The following is a 15,449-nucleotide window of genomic DNA, read 5'->3' on the forward strand; positions in this document are numbered from 1 at the left end:
TCTCCCTTGGACACAGCAAGTGGGGCATAATCTGATCACAGTGAAAACTTGCTGAATTGTTTACTGTGTAGTAGGTGTGTACATTATTCGGCAAAGCACAAATAGTGGGTTTTATACAAATATTTGTTTCATACAAATATTTTAAAAATTATTTGTTTTTGGGAAGAAAAAAGAACCGTCAAATATCAGTTTGCAGGTCGGTTACATCGTTATCTCAGTCTCTCTCCTCTGCTCCGCTGTTACATCTATCAGGGGTAAGTCCCAAATGGACTCTCCATAACCTGTTGTTCCTCTTCTCCTTTCCACAAAGTTAGGTTGTAAAAATTAGGCAATAAATGAAAAGTGTAAAGCAAGAATCACCTTTGAAGTTCTTCTACATGTTACATGGTGTGCTGTCTCTGTGTTACGGGTGTATAAATAGGTAGAGGTCTGTCTGCAATGAGTCGATGAGTAAAGTTTTAGCTCAGTAGTCAGTGCAGCCATCTTTGATCTGGGAGACTACAGTTCGAGACCCGGTGTGGGGACCTCCTTCATAAGGTAGTTTATTCATGAACACTTACTGTAACACTTTAACTTTTTAAAATTAAAAGTGTAATAAATACAAAAACAGGATTTTTAAGCCTCTTTCCAATTTTATTCGAATACAAATACAAATACAAATAATTATGCTGCCTCAACAAATACAGATACAAATAGAAATACTGGGCTTTCTGCACATCCCTACTGTGTAGCTCCAGCAAGCTGAGTTTGACTGGTCAGCTTAAGTTAGAATAGGAAACTGAGGGTGGGGTAGAGGACGGTGGGATGTAGGGAGTGTCACTAAGTTAAACATACAAATTACAGCTGAAAGATCATCGATATTGTTGATTAATCAATTATAAAATGAACTGGAAACTAATGCCAAACATACTCTGGTTCCAGCCTCTAAAATGGGAGGATTTGCTGATTTATATTGCTGTAAATTGAATATCACTGGATTTTTTGACTGTTCATCAGAAAAAACAAAACACTGGAAGATTGGGCTTGGGCTTTTCAATATTTTCTTATATTTTATAGACCAACCAATTCATAGATTTTTCTGGAAAATAAGTTCAGATCAGTCAATTATGAAAACAATCATTAGTTGCAGCCTTACTGTAGTTGGATTTTTTTATGTTGTAAGATCTTAAAATACACCACATGCTTTTGGAGATGGCACATTTCACTTACACTTGTGAAGAAAAGCCTTGCACTCTTCTTTTTAATTTACATACACCTCCTCCAGTACAGCAGGGTGTGATAACAACAGAGAGATGTTTTTTCCACTTTCCCAAAAGAATTTCACTTTTCCCTTCTATTCTTCTCAAAGCTGAGACCTTGAGGCATCAGCTTCCCTTAAGGCCTTTTCATACATTCTGCGTTCTTCGGACAGCTGCAGACTTGCATGCGGACCATGAGTATTACAAACTGCTGTGCTGTGTTTTTCTGATCAGTCTTTAAACGCAATAATCTGTAACTCCAACCGGACTTGCTGGATCATATTTCACTGTCTCACCAGCACTTTAAACATCACGCCCACACCAACACAGCCCCTTGTATTGTTTTACACAGGGCTGTTTTCAGTCTGAATGCAGCTGAGGAGTTTCTGTATGTTGCTGAACAAAAAGAAAAAGTTGAAAAAAGAAAAACGACAGCTTAATGAGGATAGGAATACAGCACATTCATAAAGTAGATGAGACAGGCATTCCTGTTCTCTTCATTCATGTTATAGAGAGGTTATGCAAGTAACCTAAGTTTGCTTTTCTAGCACATGTGCAGTTGACATACTTGCTATGCATACAATCCTCGTTGTCACAAATGTTGGGCTGTGCGCGTAGATGTCCGCAGAGGTGCCACGCGGACCCTTGCGGCCACGCCAACGCAGAAAGAATGAATTGACCTTACATACACCCACTGGGTTGGTGTACCCAGTTGATCCATCGGTCCTGTTCACATCTGCTGCATCTACCTTCAAACACTTGAATAAATCTATACCACTGAAAGTAAGCCAAGGAAGCAGGCTGTCGAGAAAGAAGCACAGCTGCTAAGTGTGTTCGTTTTCAAGCTCTCACCATAGCATCATAGCTCTCTAAGAGACACGGGGAGATCAGCAGGGAATGGGTGAGAGTTTCCTGCTGAAGGGCACATTTTTCTGCAAAGTGAGACCACAACTTCATACCATCAAAGTCAGTTACACTAAAAACTCCTGGTACTATAATATACCCCTCATTTACAACATCAGGGCTTTTCTGAGGCATTTTGTGTTTGTTTTCAGTGGATAAAATGTTTATCAAACTCAGGATGTAATTTGTTTTGATTTGATACACCCAACCATATAATTTAGTCTAATACAGTCTAATATGATCCCAGTAAGATCCCCAGTACTCTGCAGGCTGGGTGCTAAGACATTCATAAAGCCTGTCCTACAGTCAAAATTTTACATTAATGGAGATTCTTATTGAAAATGAAATATCAGCATAGTCTTACATATAATCTACATGTATGTCTATGTAACATATACCTCTTGCATGTTACATTAACTACATTAATTGTGCTTTAAATGGTCATTTTATGCTGTTATCTTATATTTAATATTTAATACTTGGCTACATAGTATCCAAGGTAACGATGCAGCTATAAAGCCCATCACCGGGGGAACAAGTCAGACCGGGCTTGTATCCCCCAGGTGAGTGCGTGACTATTAAATGGAAAGCTGTAAATAATAATGTATAGCTGACCTGAGATAGACTTTATTACTAATTATAATCATGTTGACATTCAGAGTGATTATCTATGTGAACTGATTCATCTGTATCAATAGTGTCTTTGTGTAATCTGTAATATAGTGAGTTTTTGATCCTGGTCAAGGTTAGACCGTTGGCCCTGTAATTTGTTATTTAACGGTTATTAAGCTTCATCACAGAAATCATTTATTAGTATTGTAAGTTTACTTTGATTATGATTTTATTTATGTTAAATAGTTTTACTGAGACCAGGCTTGTATCCTCCAGATCCCAAAGTGCTTGTAAGTAATAAACAGACATCACTGAATCGACTGTCAGGGTTTCTTCGTTGGAGTCAACTGACGTTACTAACTGTCAGCCGTTAGTCCACCAATGCATCACAACACAAAGCAGAGACTGTAGGCTGTCACTATTATCAGCCATATAAAACAAACTTAACGGGGGCATTATAAACTGTGAGGCAAATATAATCCCCCGTTACATCTACAGCCCTAAATCTTTAAATGGAAATGTGTATGCCTTGGTGGTCTGATTTGTAGTGTGCTTATAAAGCTGGTGTTAATGATTTTAACCCCTATGACTAGCTGCTATCAGTAGGGATATCTCAGAAAAGTTAAATTATTTAGAGAATGTTAATGTGCTCATTGGCAAATACATCTGCGTTTAGAATATCGGATTGTTTTTTGTGTCGATTTCTTTTCGGTCTCTTATTTCAGAGTCACTGATTTCAAATGTTACTCATTACATCAAAAGAAAAGAAGCCCTTGGAATGTCAAAGAAGATATAAATAGATGGTCTTTGGAGGGAGAGAGATTGAACGAAAGATGGAAGGTGAAAAAGAGTGGGGGAGTTAAAAGTATAGAGAAGATAGAAAATGATAGAAAAGATCTTTCGTTCAGCTGGCCGTCTGGCAAGATAAAAAATAATCCTGCTTCTGAAAGGCGGTGAAAGAGTCACAAAGGCTCTCCCTGGTGTATCATGGTACAAAATAGCCCCCCTCCTCTCAAAAGGTATAATTCAATCTCCTTTTGTCTGGCACTGAGGGTACTGTGTGGAGGGCCGGTGGAAAACTTGGCTCACCTGTCTACTACTGTCTCTGCTACTTCTTTGATTTGTTTATTATTTCTCTTTAAACAAGACTCTTCATATCTTTTTGCAAAGCCATGTTGAAAATAATGCCACGACCAACATCTATTGAGCCTCTAGAGGAATGTGCTTCTGTGGCATTGAGTGATAATATGCAAAGAAAAATAGATCCCAAGTGTTCTGACACTTCAGACACTTTTTTGATCTCTTCTCTCTTTTATTAGCAAAGAACAATGTGCAAAGCATTCGGGTAGTAGCTTCTCATTTTTAGCCAGCGCTTTTGTTGTTCAAATGACAACCGTCACCGGCGGCAGGTCACATATCAGCAGTCACTAATTGAAGTTAATTCCGTGAGTAACTTGATGACCGAACAAAATTAAATTGGGCTGTTGTTGGGTTTGTGTGCTCTCTGCAAGCTGGTGTCTATACTCGGCCAGAGATTGATTGTGAGGAAAAAAACTCCACTCTGTAACCTCTCTAACCACTTTTAAACTGTGAGTGGACTGTTTTTGTAGGTCCAACGACACCAACAGAGTCTTCTCCGCTAAAAACACTCTCTACAATCACATCTTTTCAATTTCAGGGATCAAATTCTCCCAGTTTAACTTTAATTTATGTCAGATGAATAATTTAACTTAATGGTTTTGAACCAGGAACTTTTAGTATTTGGATCAAGTAGCTGGTGAACAATAAGGTGTGCCAAACTGAGTAGGCTACACATTATTTCAATGTGCCACATGTTTAAACAGTATTATAAATCTCTGCTGCTATGCATATTATCATTCTTCTATGTATAGTGAGCATGTTTGGCACAAAGTGCATGTTTGTGCAGCTTGAGTGTGCACTGGGCAGCTGTGTCATTTAGGTAAATACAAGTGTTATGTCGGACTGGGTATCTCTAGACACCCGATATTAAGGAACTCAAACCTGGGTAAAAAAAAAAACCTAATCGTCACAGCCACATCCCTAATTAATACTAGCCTATATCTTTTATTTTTAAAATAGTTTGATCTACAAAGTGTCACATATTACACCCTATCAAAACAACAAACAAATGATTTTCAGCTGAGTGAGTAAATAATGAATGTCTTTTCATTTTTAAATGGCCTATCGTTTTTGGGAATTGGTCTCTTCTTACTGTATTTACTTTTGCACTTCCCTCCGGATAGATTCCAATAATCCAATGACCCATTTCAGTCCATTCCCCGCCTTTTGTGGTCAATGTCAGCCATTTTAGTAGATAATTCGGGGAGTGTTTCTGTCTCTGGTCTCTACAGTTGAAAGCGGAGCTGCCCTGGTACGAAGGCTGAGTGCATTAGTGGTTGTGCCATGTGCCTCGGCAGGCGGCGGACAGGCTGAATTAGTAGCAGTAATGCCTGAGGCTGAGCAACAGGGCATTCACTGTTTAATCAGGTTATCTGGGAGTAGGGGCACAGCAGTGTGTCTGCAGGGGTTTAAGGGGGTTTCTGGAAGGACAGCAGGATAGTGACACAACTCTCAGAGCTGAATGATCCTGACCTGAAGGAAGGCTTAAAAACAGGAAGAAATGTTAAAACTTTGCGGAAAATCTCTCTGAACTGCACTGCAAAAAGAACTTCAAAGAAAGTTTCTTTCATCGAGTTATTGCTTACACTTGAAGATGTCTTTCGAAAATTAATAATAAATTTATTAGCTGTTCTAGAAACCAAACAACAGATGCAAAATGGACATCCTGTATACTGTATGTGTGTCTGAGGATAAAGCCTCGCAAACATATTTAACTGGACAATTATGCCTGTGAAATAACAAATTAGCTATAGACCACAGGCATTATCAGAGGAGGCAATGGTGTGTGACCCCTGTGTTGTGGTTATATTTCTTAAAGGTAAGAGCTATCATGGTGGCTAGAGTTTTGTTTGCTCACAAGGAGCAGGCAGTGGTCGTGTTAGTGCTGATGGTAATGTGTGTGTGTATGTGTGTGTGTGTTTGCCCTTTATCTCTTGCCCACATACAGGGACTAAGTGCACATCAGGCCTGTTTTCCTGTGTGCAGGGCAGCGTATCCTGCTCTCCAAAGCCCAGGAAATTACAGTCCAGCCAAGCAGAAAACAGGAGTGGGATTTGGACAACAACAGACTTCACCTGTCTTAGGCCTCAGGCTCATAAAGGTAGACCTACTGTAAATGAGGAGGGTGTGAGATTGCTATATGAAACAGTGGTATATGTCTGTTTGAAGTGTGTGGATGTGAGTTTTATGGTACAGCAATGTGACTGGATGAGAGTGTATTCATTTATCACCACACCCTCCCATTTATATTACACTTCCCTTTAGCACTCTGCACTACTGCACATACATGAGCCAAAATAGCATCATTTGCTACCTTGTTTGACTGAACGATGTTTGGACCTGTAGGATATATAGAGATATCTGGATAGAGATACGCACAGATATATACATTCACACATAACAATACACAAGTATACAAGTAACCACCAGAAACTGTAGGTCAAACGTTTGGGCTTTCACCTAGTCACTGCTCTTTCACCTCAGCAACTTGACAAATTAATCAAAAAATCCTCCTCCTCTGACACCTTAGCAGAAGAAAATAGCATCAGCAGAGCAGGTAGAGCCAAAAGGACAGATAGAGAGGGGAGCAGTGGCTGTAAAATTTGATTAAACAACAAAACTGTGCAGGCATTCATGAAATCTGAGCCTTATGCCGCAAGGTGTACGGATCAAAACCTGCAAAGTCACCAAATTAGCAAATTGTGGGAATTATGTGTTCCGTATGTCTGCAAAAATGAAAAGGCTAAGAATTTTAATACATATCTGCGAGAACCTGCCCTGAAATGCTTTAACTAGCATCTTTGTACTGTATGTGTACTGTGTGTAAAGAGGGGATTATTATAAATTAGCTATTATATTTAGAAGAAATGTTTAGAGCAACACTGGGGCGTATTAGCAGGAGGTAGAAGGTGGAGACTGAAGAGAAAAGCAGCAAACCTGTCAACAGACCCCTCATTCCCCCTTCAAACTATAGACCTGGGTATTATATAAACAACAGTGAGTAGCTTATTAGTGCTGAAACAGTCATCTCTCAAATGCACATAAAATGACAGTTTTCTTGGGATGCACTGTGATGTGCGTGGGTTGTGTCATTGTGTGTCTTCCGTGCTTGAAATGCAGTCTGTGCGATCAAATGTTATTCATGCTAATATCATTCATGTATGTTTGAATAGAATGTAGCATGTAAGGAAAACTATATCGTCCAGAATGTCCACAGCTGGTAGCAGCTGTCACTCTGTATTTGTATTTATGTTATTTATACACCATTCTATTGCTGCATTATAGATCAGACCTCTGTTAGTGTCAGCCTATAATATAGATTCTTTATTAATTCTAATAGAATGAAATTTCATCACAAACTATTTGTGAGTATTATTATTGGACATTACTTGCTTTCAAGGCTGGATAACCAGTTCCCTGTAAAGGCAGCGAGCTGACAGAAACCAAGGGGCCCCTGCCCCGAGCTCACTATTGTCCCTATTTGGTTTGTAGTAATTTAAATCAATGCAAATGTGTTCTCCAAATTTTACAGCACAGTATCAACTAAAGCCCTCACTAAAAGTCCTGCATCAGTACCTCATCCTGAGGATCCATCCTGTAGACGGACTCTAAGAGAAAATTTAATTTTAAGAACTTTATTTTTTAAGTAAAATTACATGCATTAAACTTTCAAAGGTTTAATACCTATAGCCCAAGGCTGCTCTCTACAAAGTAAAAAAAAACAACATGTAAAACTCATGTCAAGAGTCAGAGTCAGATGAACAAAGGAGTGATCTGTCAGAGGATGCAACTGTTTGATGTCTCCTCTTGCAAAAATGGGTAATTATAGTTAAAACTGTTTTACTTTACTTATGCAGTTTGACAACCTAACAAAACTCTTTTGAGGGAACAGCTTTGTACAGTTTTTGAATGAAATTCTAAAATTCAAAACAGCTGTCAATTCCCAACTTGGCCTTTCTAGAGTTGAGATAGGTCTATATGTTTTTTTTAGTCAGTCCATCCTTTGTCAGTGTGTACTGTGGCTTGACAGGCAGAATATGGGAGCAAAGTATGGTGCCTTTTTAGATCTGCTGTCAAAGGACATCACAAGGGAGGATGCCTGCTTTCTACTGCAAGTCACAGGCTGCAACACCAAAAACAGGATTAGGACGACTTTTGAAGAAATTCTAGTCTGTCTCTCAGAATAATTTTCATTATTTCACAGAATAAATCTCAGTATAAAAGAAAGCAATTCAAATAATTACATTGTAGCCAAAGACTCTTTGGGTTTTATCAGTATGATTGACTATTGGGGCAGTTAAGAGCCTATTGTATGTGGAAATCACAAAGAAAGACAAGAAATTTTAACTTGAAAGTAATGCCCATTGCACCATTTGTAGCTGTGTGCTTTTTGTCTCCCTCAAATCTCAGCATCTCCAAGGTAAGCACGCACAAAGGACTCAATACACTTATTGTTGTGATGACCTGCATTACTGAGGGTCATCCCTCTACCTGTGTAAACAAGACTGTTATTTATCACTTCACGTTCTATCCTTCCTCCGTTCTAAGCCAATTAGAGATCTTCCCCGCCACTCTCGACCCGACCCAAGCTCGTCATAACCGCGTTGATAAGCCTTGTCCTCCTCCCCATGCCCCTCTCCCTTCCTCTCCATTTTCCATCTCATTAACATTCATTTTCACCCTAAGTGAGCTTAATAAGAAAATAATGTTTGACATTAAATCCTTGTGAACATGTGGCCCAGCTGATCACTGTCTGTTCTTCCACAGCAAATGTTGACTTTGTTAGGGGTTTGTTTGTTTGTTTGGTTGCTTACGTGGTTCCTTTAATAGCCTACTTAGAATTCCTACTTTCCATCTGTCTTGAGCTGACCTCTTGCTATTGTTATGCTGAAGTTAGGCTGTGATTTTCTTAAATTTTGCTTGGTTTGTGCTTTGACCTGCAACAGTTTCTGCATCCATATATTCCATGCTGAGCCTATACCACGACATTTAGATACCAAGGCGGTTAACTTTGTTGATTTAATCTTTTTCAAAGCCAGTGGCAATATTATTTTGATATGTGATGACCTTGTGGGGAGGTAAGAGCAATTCTTTGCCAACAGCAATCAATCGTTATCATACCACAAGATAGGGAGATGAAGGAAAGAGGGGAGTGAAAGGAAATGTTCAGTACAACCTTGGTTGTCTATACAGCAGAACATTGATGCAGTACCGAATACTGACAAAGACACTCCTGAGCTTAAACATAGAAGGAGGTAGGTAAGTCACAGGGTCTTAAGCAGAGCCCTTCCAGAGGGTTGGTGTTTACTCGTATTTGCTTGCACAGACATGAGACTGACATATAATCCTGAACGCGGGGATCCACACTCTTTATCCAAAACCACATCCACTGTAGTAGATCCTAAAGAAGTGTCTCTAGAGGAAACACGATGGTGTTCTATCATCTCTTGATGAATAATAGACTTGACATTTTCTGACATTTGCTTTAAATGTCGCTTCAAAAACATAATAATGGATCAGAGATTTATATGATTATCTCACGTTTGTGTCCCAATCAATGGAACTGTTAAATAACGTCTTAAATTGATATCTTAAATTTCGACACACATTTTTCTGTAGATCAATGATGTTCGATTGAACAAACTGTATATATAACAGGTACATATAACACGCCACGCAGCAGTGAAATACCCTGAGCTCTTGGTTTCACTTTGCCGACAAAATGCCTTTAGAATAATGGTGATTTTAATCCACATATGAATATTTTATGTTTCATCCTCACAAAAAGCCATTAGTGCCAGTGAGGAAAGGAGACACCCTAAATGAATGTGCCTGGGACAGCCTGCGAGGACCACTTGGCACAATAAAAGTAATACAGTCTTCATTCTGCACACACTGTTGGACCATCAATAAAAAGGCAAAGCTGAATTTGATAGGAGACCCTTATTCTGAGTCATGACTGGGGCACAGACTTACTATCTCCTTACGATTAGAGGAGAGAGCTAGATATCATGCAGGCCTGGCTCAGAAAAGGATGAGGACGGGAGGAAGAAAAGCACTGAGAGCGTGTGAAGCCAGTGTGTCCATCATGTGTGTGCAAGTGCATATGCATGTACAGTATGCAGTGGTGGATGAAGTATTCAGATCTTTTACTTACACTAAAAGTACCATTACAACAATATAAATACTCCATTACAAGTAAAAGTCCTGCATGAAAAATCCTACTTAAGTAAAAGTACGTAAGTATTAGCAGCAAAATGTACTTGAAGTATTAAAGTAAAAGTATTTATTTTGTCCCTCTGATTGATATATTATTATATATGACATCATTAGATTATTAATACTGAAGCATCAGTGTTAGAGCAGCATGTTACTGTTGTAGCTGCTGGAGGTGGAGATAGTTTCAACTACTTTATATACAGTTAGCTGGTTTAGTCCAGTGGTTCCAAACCTAGGGGTCGGGCCCCTCCAAAGGGTCACCAGATAAATCTGAGGGGTCGTGAGATGATTAATGGGAGAGGAAAGAAGAAAAAACAAATTTCTGATACACAAATCTGTTTTCAGTTTTTGGACTTTTTCTCTCTTTGATTGAGGGTGAAATATTGGATCATTTGAACATTTATTGAAATGAAACCATGTGAGGATTTTAGAGGGAAAAATCACTATTCGGTGCAGCTGTTAAAAACTCAGACATTTGAAATGTGACCCCGACTACACACTGCTTTTTGTAAGATGTCAAAAGCCAAAAAGGTTGCAAACCACTGGTTTCATCTTTAATAATGTGCTGTATTTTAAAAGCGTGTTATATTATCCATTGTGTCAAATCTTCATCTGAAAAGTCACTACAGCTTTCAAATGAATGTAGTGGAATATAAGTATAAAGTAGCATAGAATGGAAATACTCAAGTAAAGTACCTCAAAATTGTACTGGAGTAAATGTGCTTAGTTACTTTAGATCACTGACAGAATGTGCACATAAAGATATAGCAGCTTGCCTTCGGGGATTACAACTATCAGGTTGGAAATAATGATGATCATTAGTGATGGCCCAGACACAATGAAATGTATAATTGATGTTAGAAGATAATTTACTCCAGGCCATAGAAAGAATGGCATATTAGACTGCTTCAGTTTTTTTTCACTATGATGGAATTATTTAGCCATTGACTGAAGCCTTCAATTCTGTCTCTGAGCTTTCATAATCAGACTATGAAGGGAAAATCACTCAGAGGTGATTTTTTTTGGAAAGCAGACTTGCTTTCATTTCAGTCTAGAATCACAAGTCAGATACATAATGAAGGCAAGAGAATTTGGTGTGGTTAAAGCTAAAATCCATAACTTATTTTAGTTAATGTTATTTTATCTGTTATCTACACAACGGTCTGTTATTAAGATGTTAAGATGAATTGAATTAATTGTTCTGGATAGTGTCTTGTTACTATACCTCTCTGACACTTTCAGTGAAGTCTGTTTCTGTGTCTGTTCAAACCACAGCCGTTGCACGAGGAGGGACGTGTTTTCCATCATTTTTTTTTTGAAGTGTCACAAAATCCACGACACAATGTGAATACTGGAAACATTTTTTGAAGGCTTTAACACAATCTTAAAGAAGCAGCGTTTATCAGAGGTAGCAAGGAAGCCAAAGGTGACAGAAACAAATCACCCAGAGATGACGGTGAATATTGGCTCAGAAGCCTTTGGAAACAACTAGCTATAGTAAGATAAGGGTTTCAATGTTAATTCAGCTTCTTTTGGACAGGCAGTGTGCACAGTAATAAAATTCTGTAGCTTGCTGTTTGACTAAATCACCCTTATCTTGCAAGAGACCCGCTAGCCGTGCATGGACAACGTTAGTGTCAGTCAGTGTCAGTTATCTAATGTTGTCATGAGTTCATAATGATCATCAAATGAGGAAGCAGTGACAATATTTCGAATGGAAAATATGTAATGGAAAATCAGCTCCTTATCTGGTAATACTTTGTTATACATGTGTGGTGGACAATTTCTCTTGAAAGATTATTGTGCACTCTCATATCTGTTGATGTTCTGTACTCAAATGTGCTTAGGATAAGAGGATGTCAGCCGGACATTTAATCTTCTTGTTTGGCGTTTGCTGACAAGTATCAGCGGGGTGCTGCAAGAATGCGATGAGTCAGGATGCAGCTGGAGAGTGTTTTACTGACAGATCACAGGATGTTCAGGGCAGTCTGTGGCAGGTGTGGCTACCAGTGTAAGTGCAACTGTTTGGCTGTGTTTGGGAGTCCATATGCATACATATGTGATCCCGGTTTAAAATCTGAGGGAAAATCTCTCTCTCTCTCTGTGAAATCTGCTTTTATTACAAAAACTTCCATGACATCGTTAATTAATAAATAATATTCTAATAATGTGTGTATCTACAGTTCTGTTAGCTCTGCTATCTGTGTTTGCATGAAGTTTTAAATTTCAGGCTATTCGGATATTTTTCCATAATTCTGTCATCTTCTTCTCTCTGTCTCCTCTCAGCTCAGTCATTGTGCCATTAAATATTTCTGAGCTGAACTAAACTTTTCCATACAGAACACAGTCAAATCTTCATGGAGAAGGTCCCCAGACCCTCACTATCTGCTTGTCTCTCTTCTTTCCTGTCCTCTTTTCCCTGTTCTCTCTCTGTTTTGTCCCCCAGAGTTCCCTGTACCAACTTTTGTTATGGCCAACCAGGACCCACAAAACTTTATTCCACCGAGCTGTTACTAAACTTTCAGGAAATACGCAAAAACTATTAGATGAGCTAGGCTGCTTTGAAGGTGTGTGTGCTTGTGTATCTGTGTGTCTATAATCTTTGGTAAATGATAGTAGCAATGCTGACAGAGTGGAAAAGGTAACTGCCTTAAGTTTAAAAAGGCGTGTAATTTACAGCCTGGTTGGAGTAACTGAATTCTGTGAAATCTGTGTTCAAGGTCATTTCTCTCAAAGATTTAACATTTTCCTCTTTAAAGGTCAACAAGGGACCAGGTTCAACTTCTTTTAACAGTGCAACCTCTTTCACCTATTTAGCAGATGATAGTCTGTCACAAGTGTTTAATCAGTCCTTAAAGGAATAGTTTGACATTTTGGAAAATATGGTTGTTCCCTTTTTTTCCAAGGTGACAGATAAGAGGATTGATACCGCTCTCATGTTAGTCCAAAGGAAAATCCACCTATCAGCACTTCTAAAGCTCACTAATTGACACGTTACACTCTGTTTGTTTAGTCTGTACAAAAACAGGTGTAAACATGACGCATTGTTACATCTATTTGTGTACATACAGTATTAAACAAATTAGATATGATGTGTTAATTAGTGATCTTTAGAAGTGCCAGTAGGCAGATTTTGTTACCTTAGGAAAGAGCCAATCAAGCTATTTCCCTGTTTCCAGCCTTTAAGCTAAACTTAGCATAAAGGCTGCCGGCAATAGCTTCATATTTAACATACAAATGTGAGAGTGGTATCGATCTCCTCAACTAACTCTCGCCAAGAAAGCAAATAGGCTGATATCACAAAATGTCAAACTATTGCTTTAACCTTTTCTCAGTGGCTTCAGTAACCTGTTTATGTTAAATGCACATAAATGTACACGCTCAGAATTATCAAGTTAAGATCACACACCTGACTTACTGTCATATCGTAAGAGTTAATGTGGCATGTAAACAAGCTGCTTGTTGGTCCTTTTACATCTAGTTTGCAACACATGAGTAAACCCAGATCTTTACGGTGTCATGAGCACATTGTGTGTCAACAGAGGACATGACAGTAAGAAATACTCTTTCTATTACTGCATCATCATTTCTTGTCATATTCATCTATAAAGGAAGGCGGCAGCTTATATCTTTTTATACTATTCTGCTAGCAGACTATTCTATCCAGTAACTGGTGTATTCATTTGGATACAGGGATGCCCACTTACTGGGTGTTAAAGGTGCTTGTAAATAACCTCAATCTGACCATAACTACTGAAAGCCAATGTCCTGGTTACACCATGCATGTAACAGTCAGCATTGATACCAGAGCAAGGACAGACTAAAAAGGATATATGGTGAATATGTGTTTGTGTTTGCTCTGCTCAGCCTTTGTCTCTGTTCCTCTCCCGTCTGCTCTCCTCTCACATCTGTTGCTATTTACTGTGTGAAATATTTCTGAGTTTTTACAAAAGCCAGTTAGCTTATCAACAGCTTGCACCCAGCTGAACACCCTAACTCACGTCTGGTTTCTGAAAACAGAATAAGATCAATTGACCGACTTGAAAAGTAGACTTTCTCTGCCCCTCTCTCCCTTTCTGTTCTACGAGAAACGCTTTCGTCAGGCAGACAACCCCGAGGGCACCAAACCCGGCAGGCACCTCAAACAGGCTCTAATGTTCTTTTATCATAAAGGAAAGCACTAACTTCCAACTGATTGCATCAATTCAGCCTTCACTAAATAAGGAATCCATCCATTCTCAAATAGTGCTGCCAATAAATGTATAGCGAGGGAGAGAGAGAGAGAGAGCACTTTCACAAGCCAGCTTCTAACTGTTCAGGTTTCTTCAGTACGCTGAACATATGTTTAATTTAAAAAGAGATAGTTCAAAGTCAATTTTGTATGTACTTTAGATTCTCATGAATAAAAAGGAAATAATCGGTGAACAAAATACAGATTACATGGACACCAAACTTGACAAGGAAAACAATAAATGTGTCAAAAGAGAGAGGAAGAGCGCCCAGGTGGACAGAAAGGACAGAAAGGAAGATACACACAGACACAATAAGCACCAGAGCAAGAACAAAGACACACACACACACACACACACACACACACACACACACACAGGCGTACTGACCTCGTAGGAGTCAAAGTCCTCTCGGTCCAGTGAGCGGCTGACTGACACCTCTCCTGTGTCTATGTCAATGGTGAAGAGACCTTTGGGGTCCTGGTCAGCACCGGGGCCTGTCAGTCGGAAGATATGGTTCCCTGACTTCTCTGATGAAATCACCTGCAGACACACACATGCACGCACACACACACACACACACCAGCTACTATAACAACTGTAAGCTTTTCCCATTTAATTTTGAATCAGCCTATTTCCTGAAGCAAAGAATTAAAGAATTACTACTTTTTTTTTTTCTTTTTCCAAGGGACAGCATAACAAAAAACACTTTTTATTAGAATTTGTTGATATACATTTGAGAGAAAGGAGCTTACTGCATCTTGAATGGTGATGCACATGCCTGATAGCTACCAATTAAAAATTTATATCAGACAAGACTTTGATTTAATTTCATCAGTTGGCCAATTCATCTAATGTAAAATAAGACAGTCAGCATTGTCTCCATGAGCTTCGGAGGCCCGCTGTGACCACTTATTAATGCATGGTAGGATTCCTTTTAGGTAAGGAAAGTTGAACAGTTAAATATAAACATCCATCCCTTAATAATTAAACTTGAAGATTATGCAGATTATCTTTGTTGTTGTTGCGCCATGGGAGAGAAATTCCGAACCAAAGAACCAGACAGCGTACAACAGTGATGTTTCAGACCAGTCCTGCCAAATTTGTG

General features: G+C 38.9%; 1 protein-coding gene across 4 annotated transcripts in view; it reads right to left on the minus strand.

Moving 5' to 3' along the window:
- cdh13 (cadherin 13, H-cadherin (heart)) overlaps nt 1-15,449 on the minus strand; it is a 356,169-nt gene that overhangs the window by 179,674 nt on the left and 161,046 nt on the right. For all 4 annotated transcript variants that reach the window (XM_042412902.1, XM_042412901.1, XM_042412904.1 and 1 more), the window contains one exon: nt 14,732-14,884. In XM_042412902.1, coding sequence (XP_042268836.1) covers nt 14,732-14,884 — 153 coding nt within the window. The remainder of the gene's footprint in view (nt 1-14,731; nt 14,885-15,449) is intronic.

This window comes from Thunnus maccoyii, chromosome 5 (genome assembly GCF_910596095.1).
Source record: "Thunnus maccoyii chromosome 5, fThuMac1.1, whole genome shotgun sequence".
Lineage (NCBI taxonomy): Eukaryota > Metazoa > Chordata > Actinopteri > Scombriformes > Scombridae > Thunnus > Thunnus maccoyii.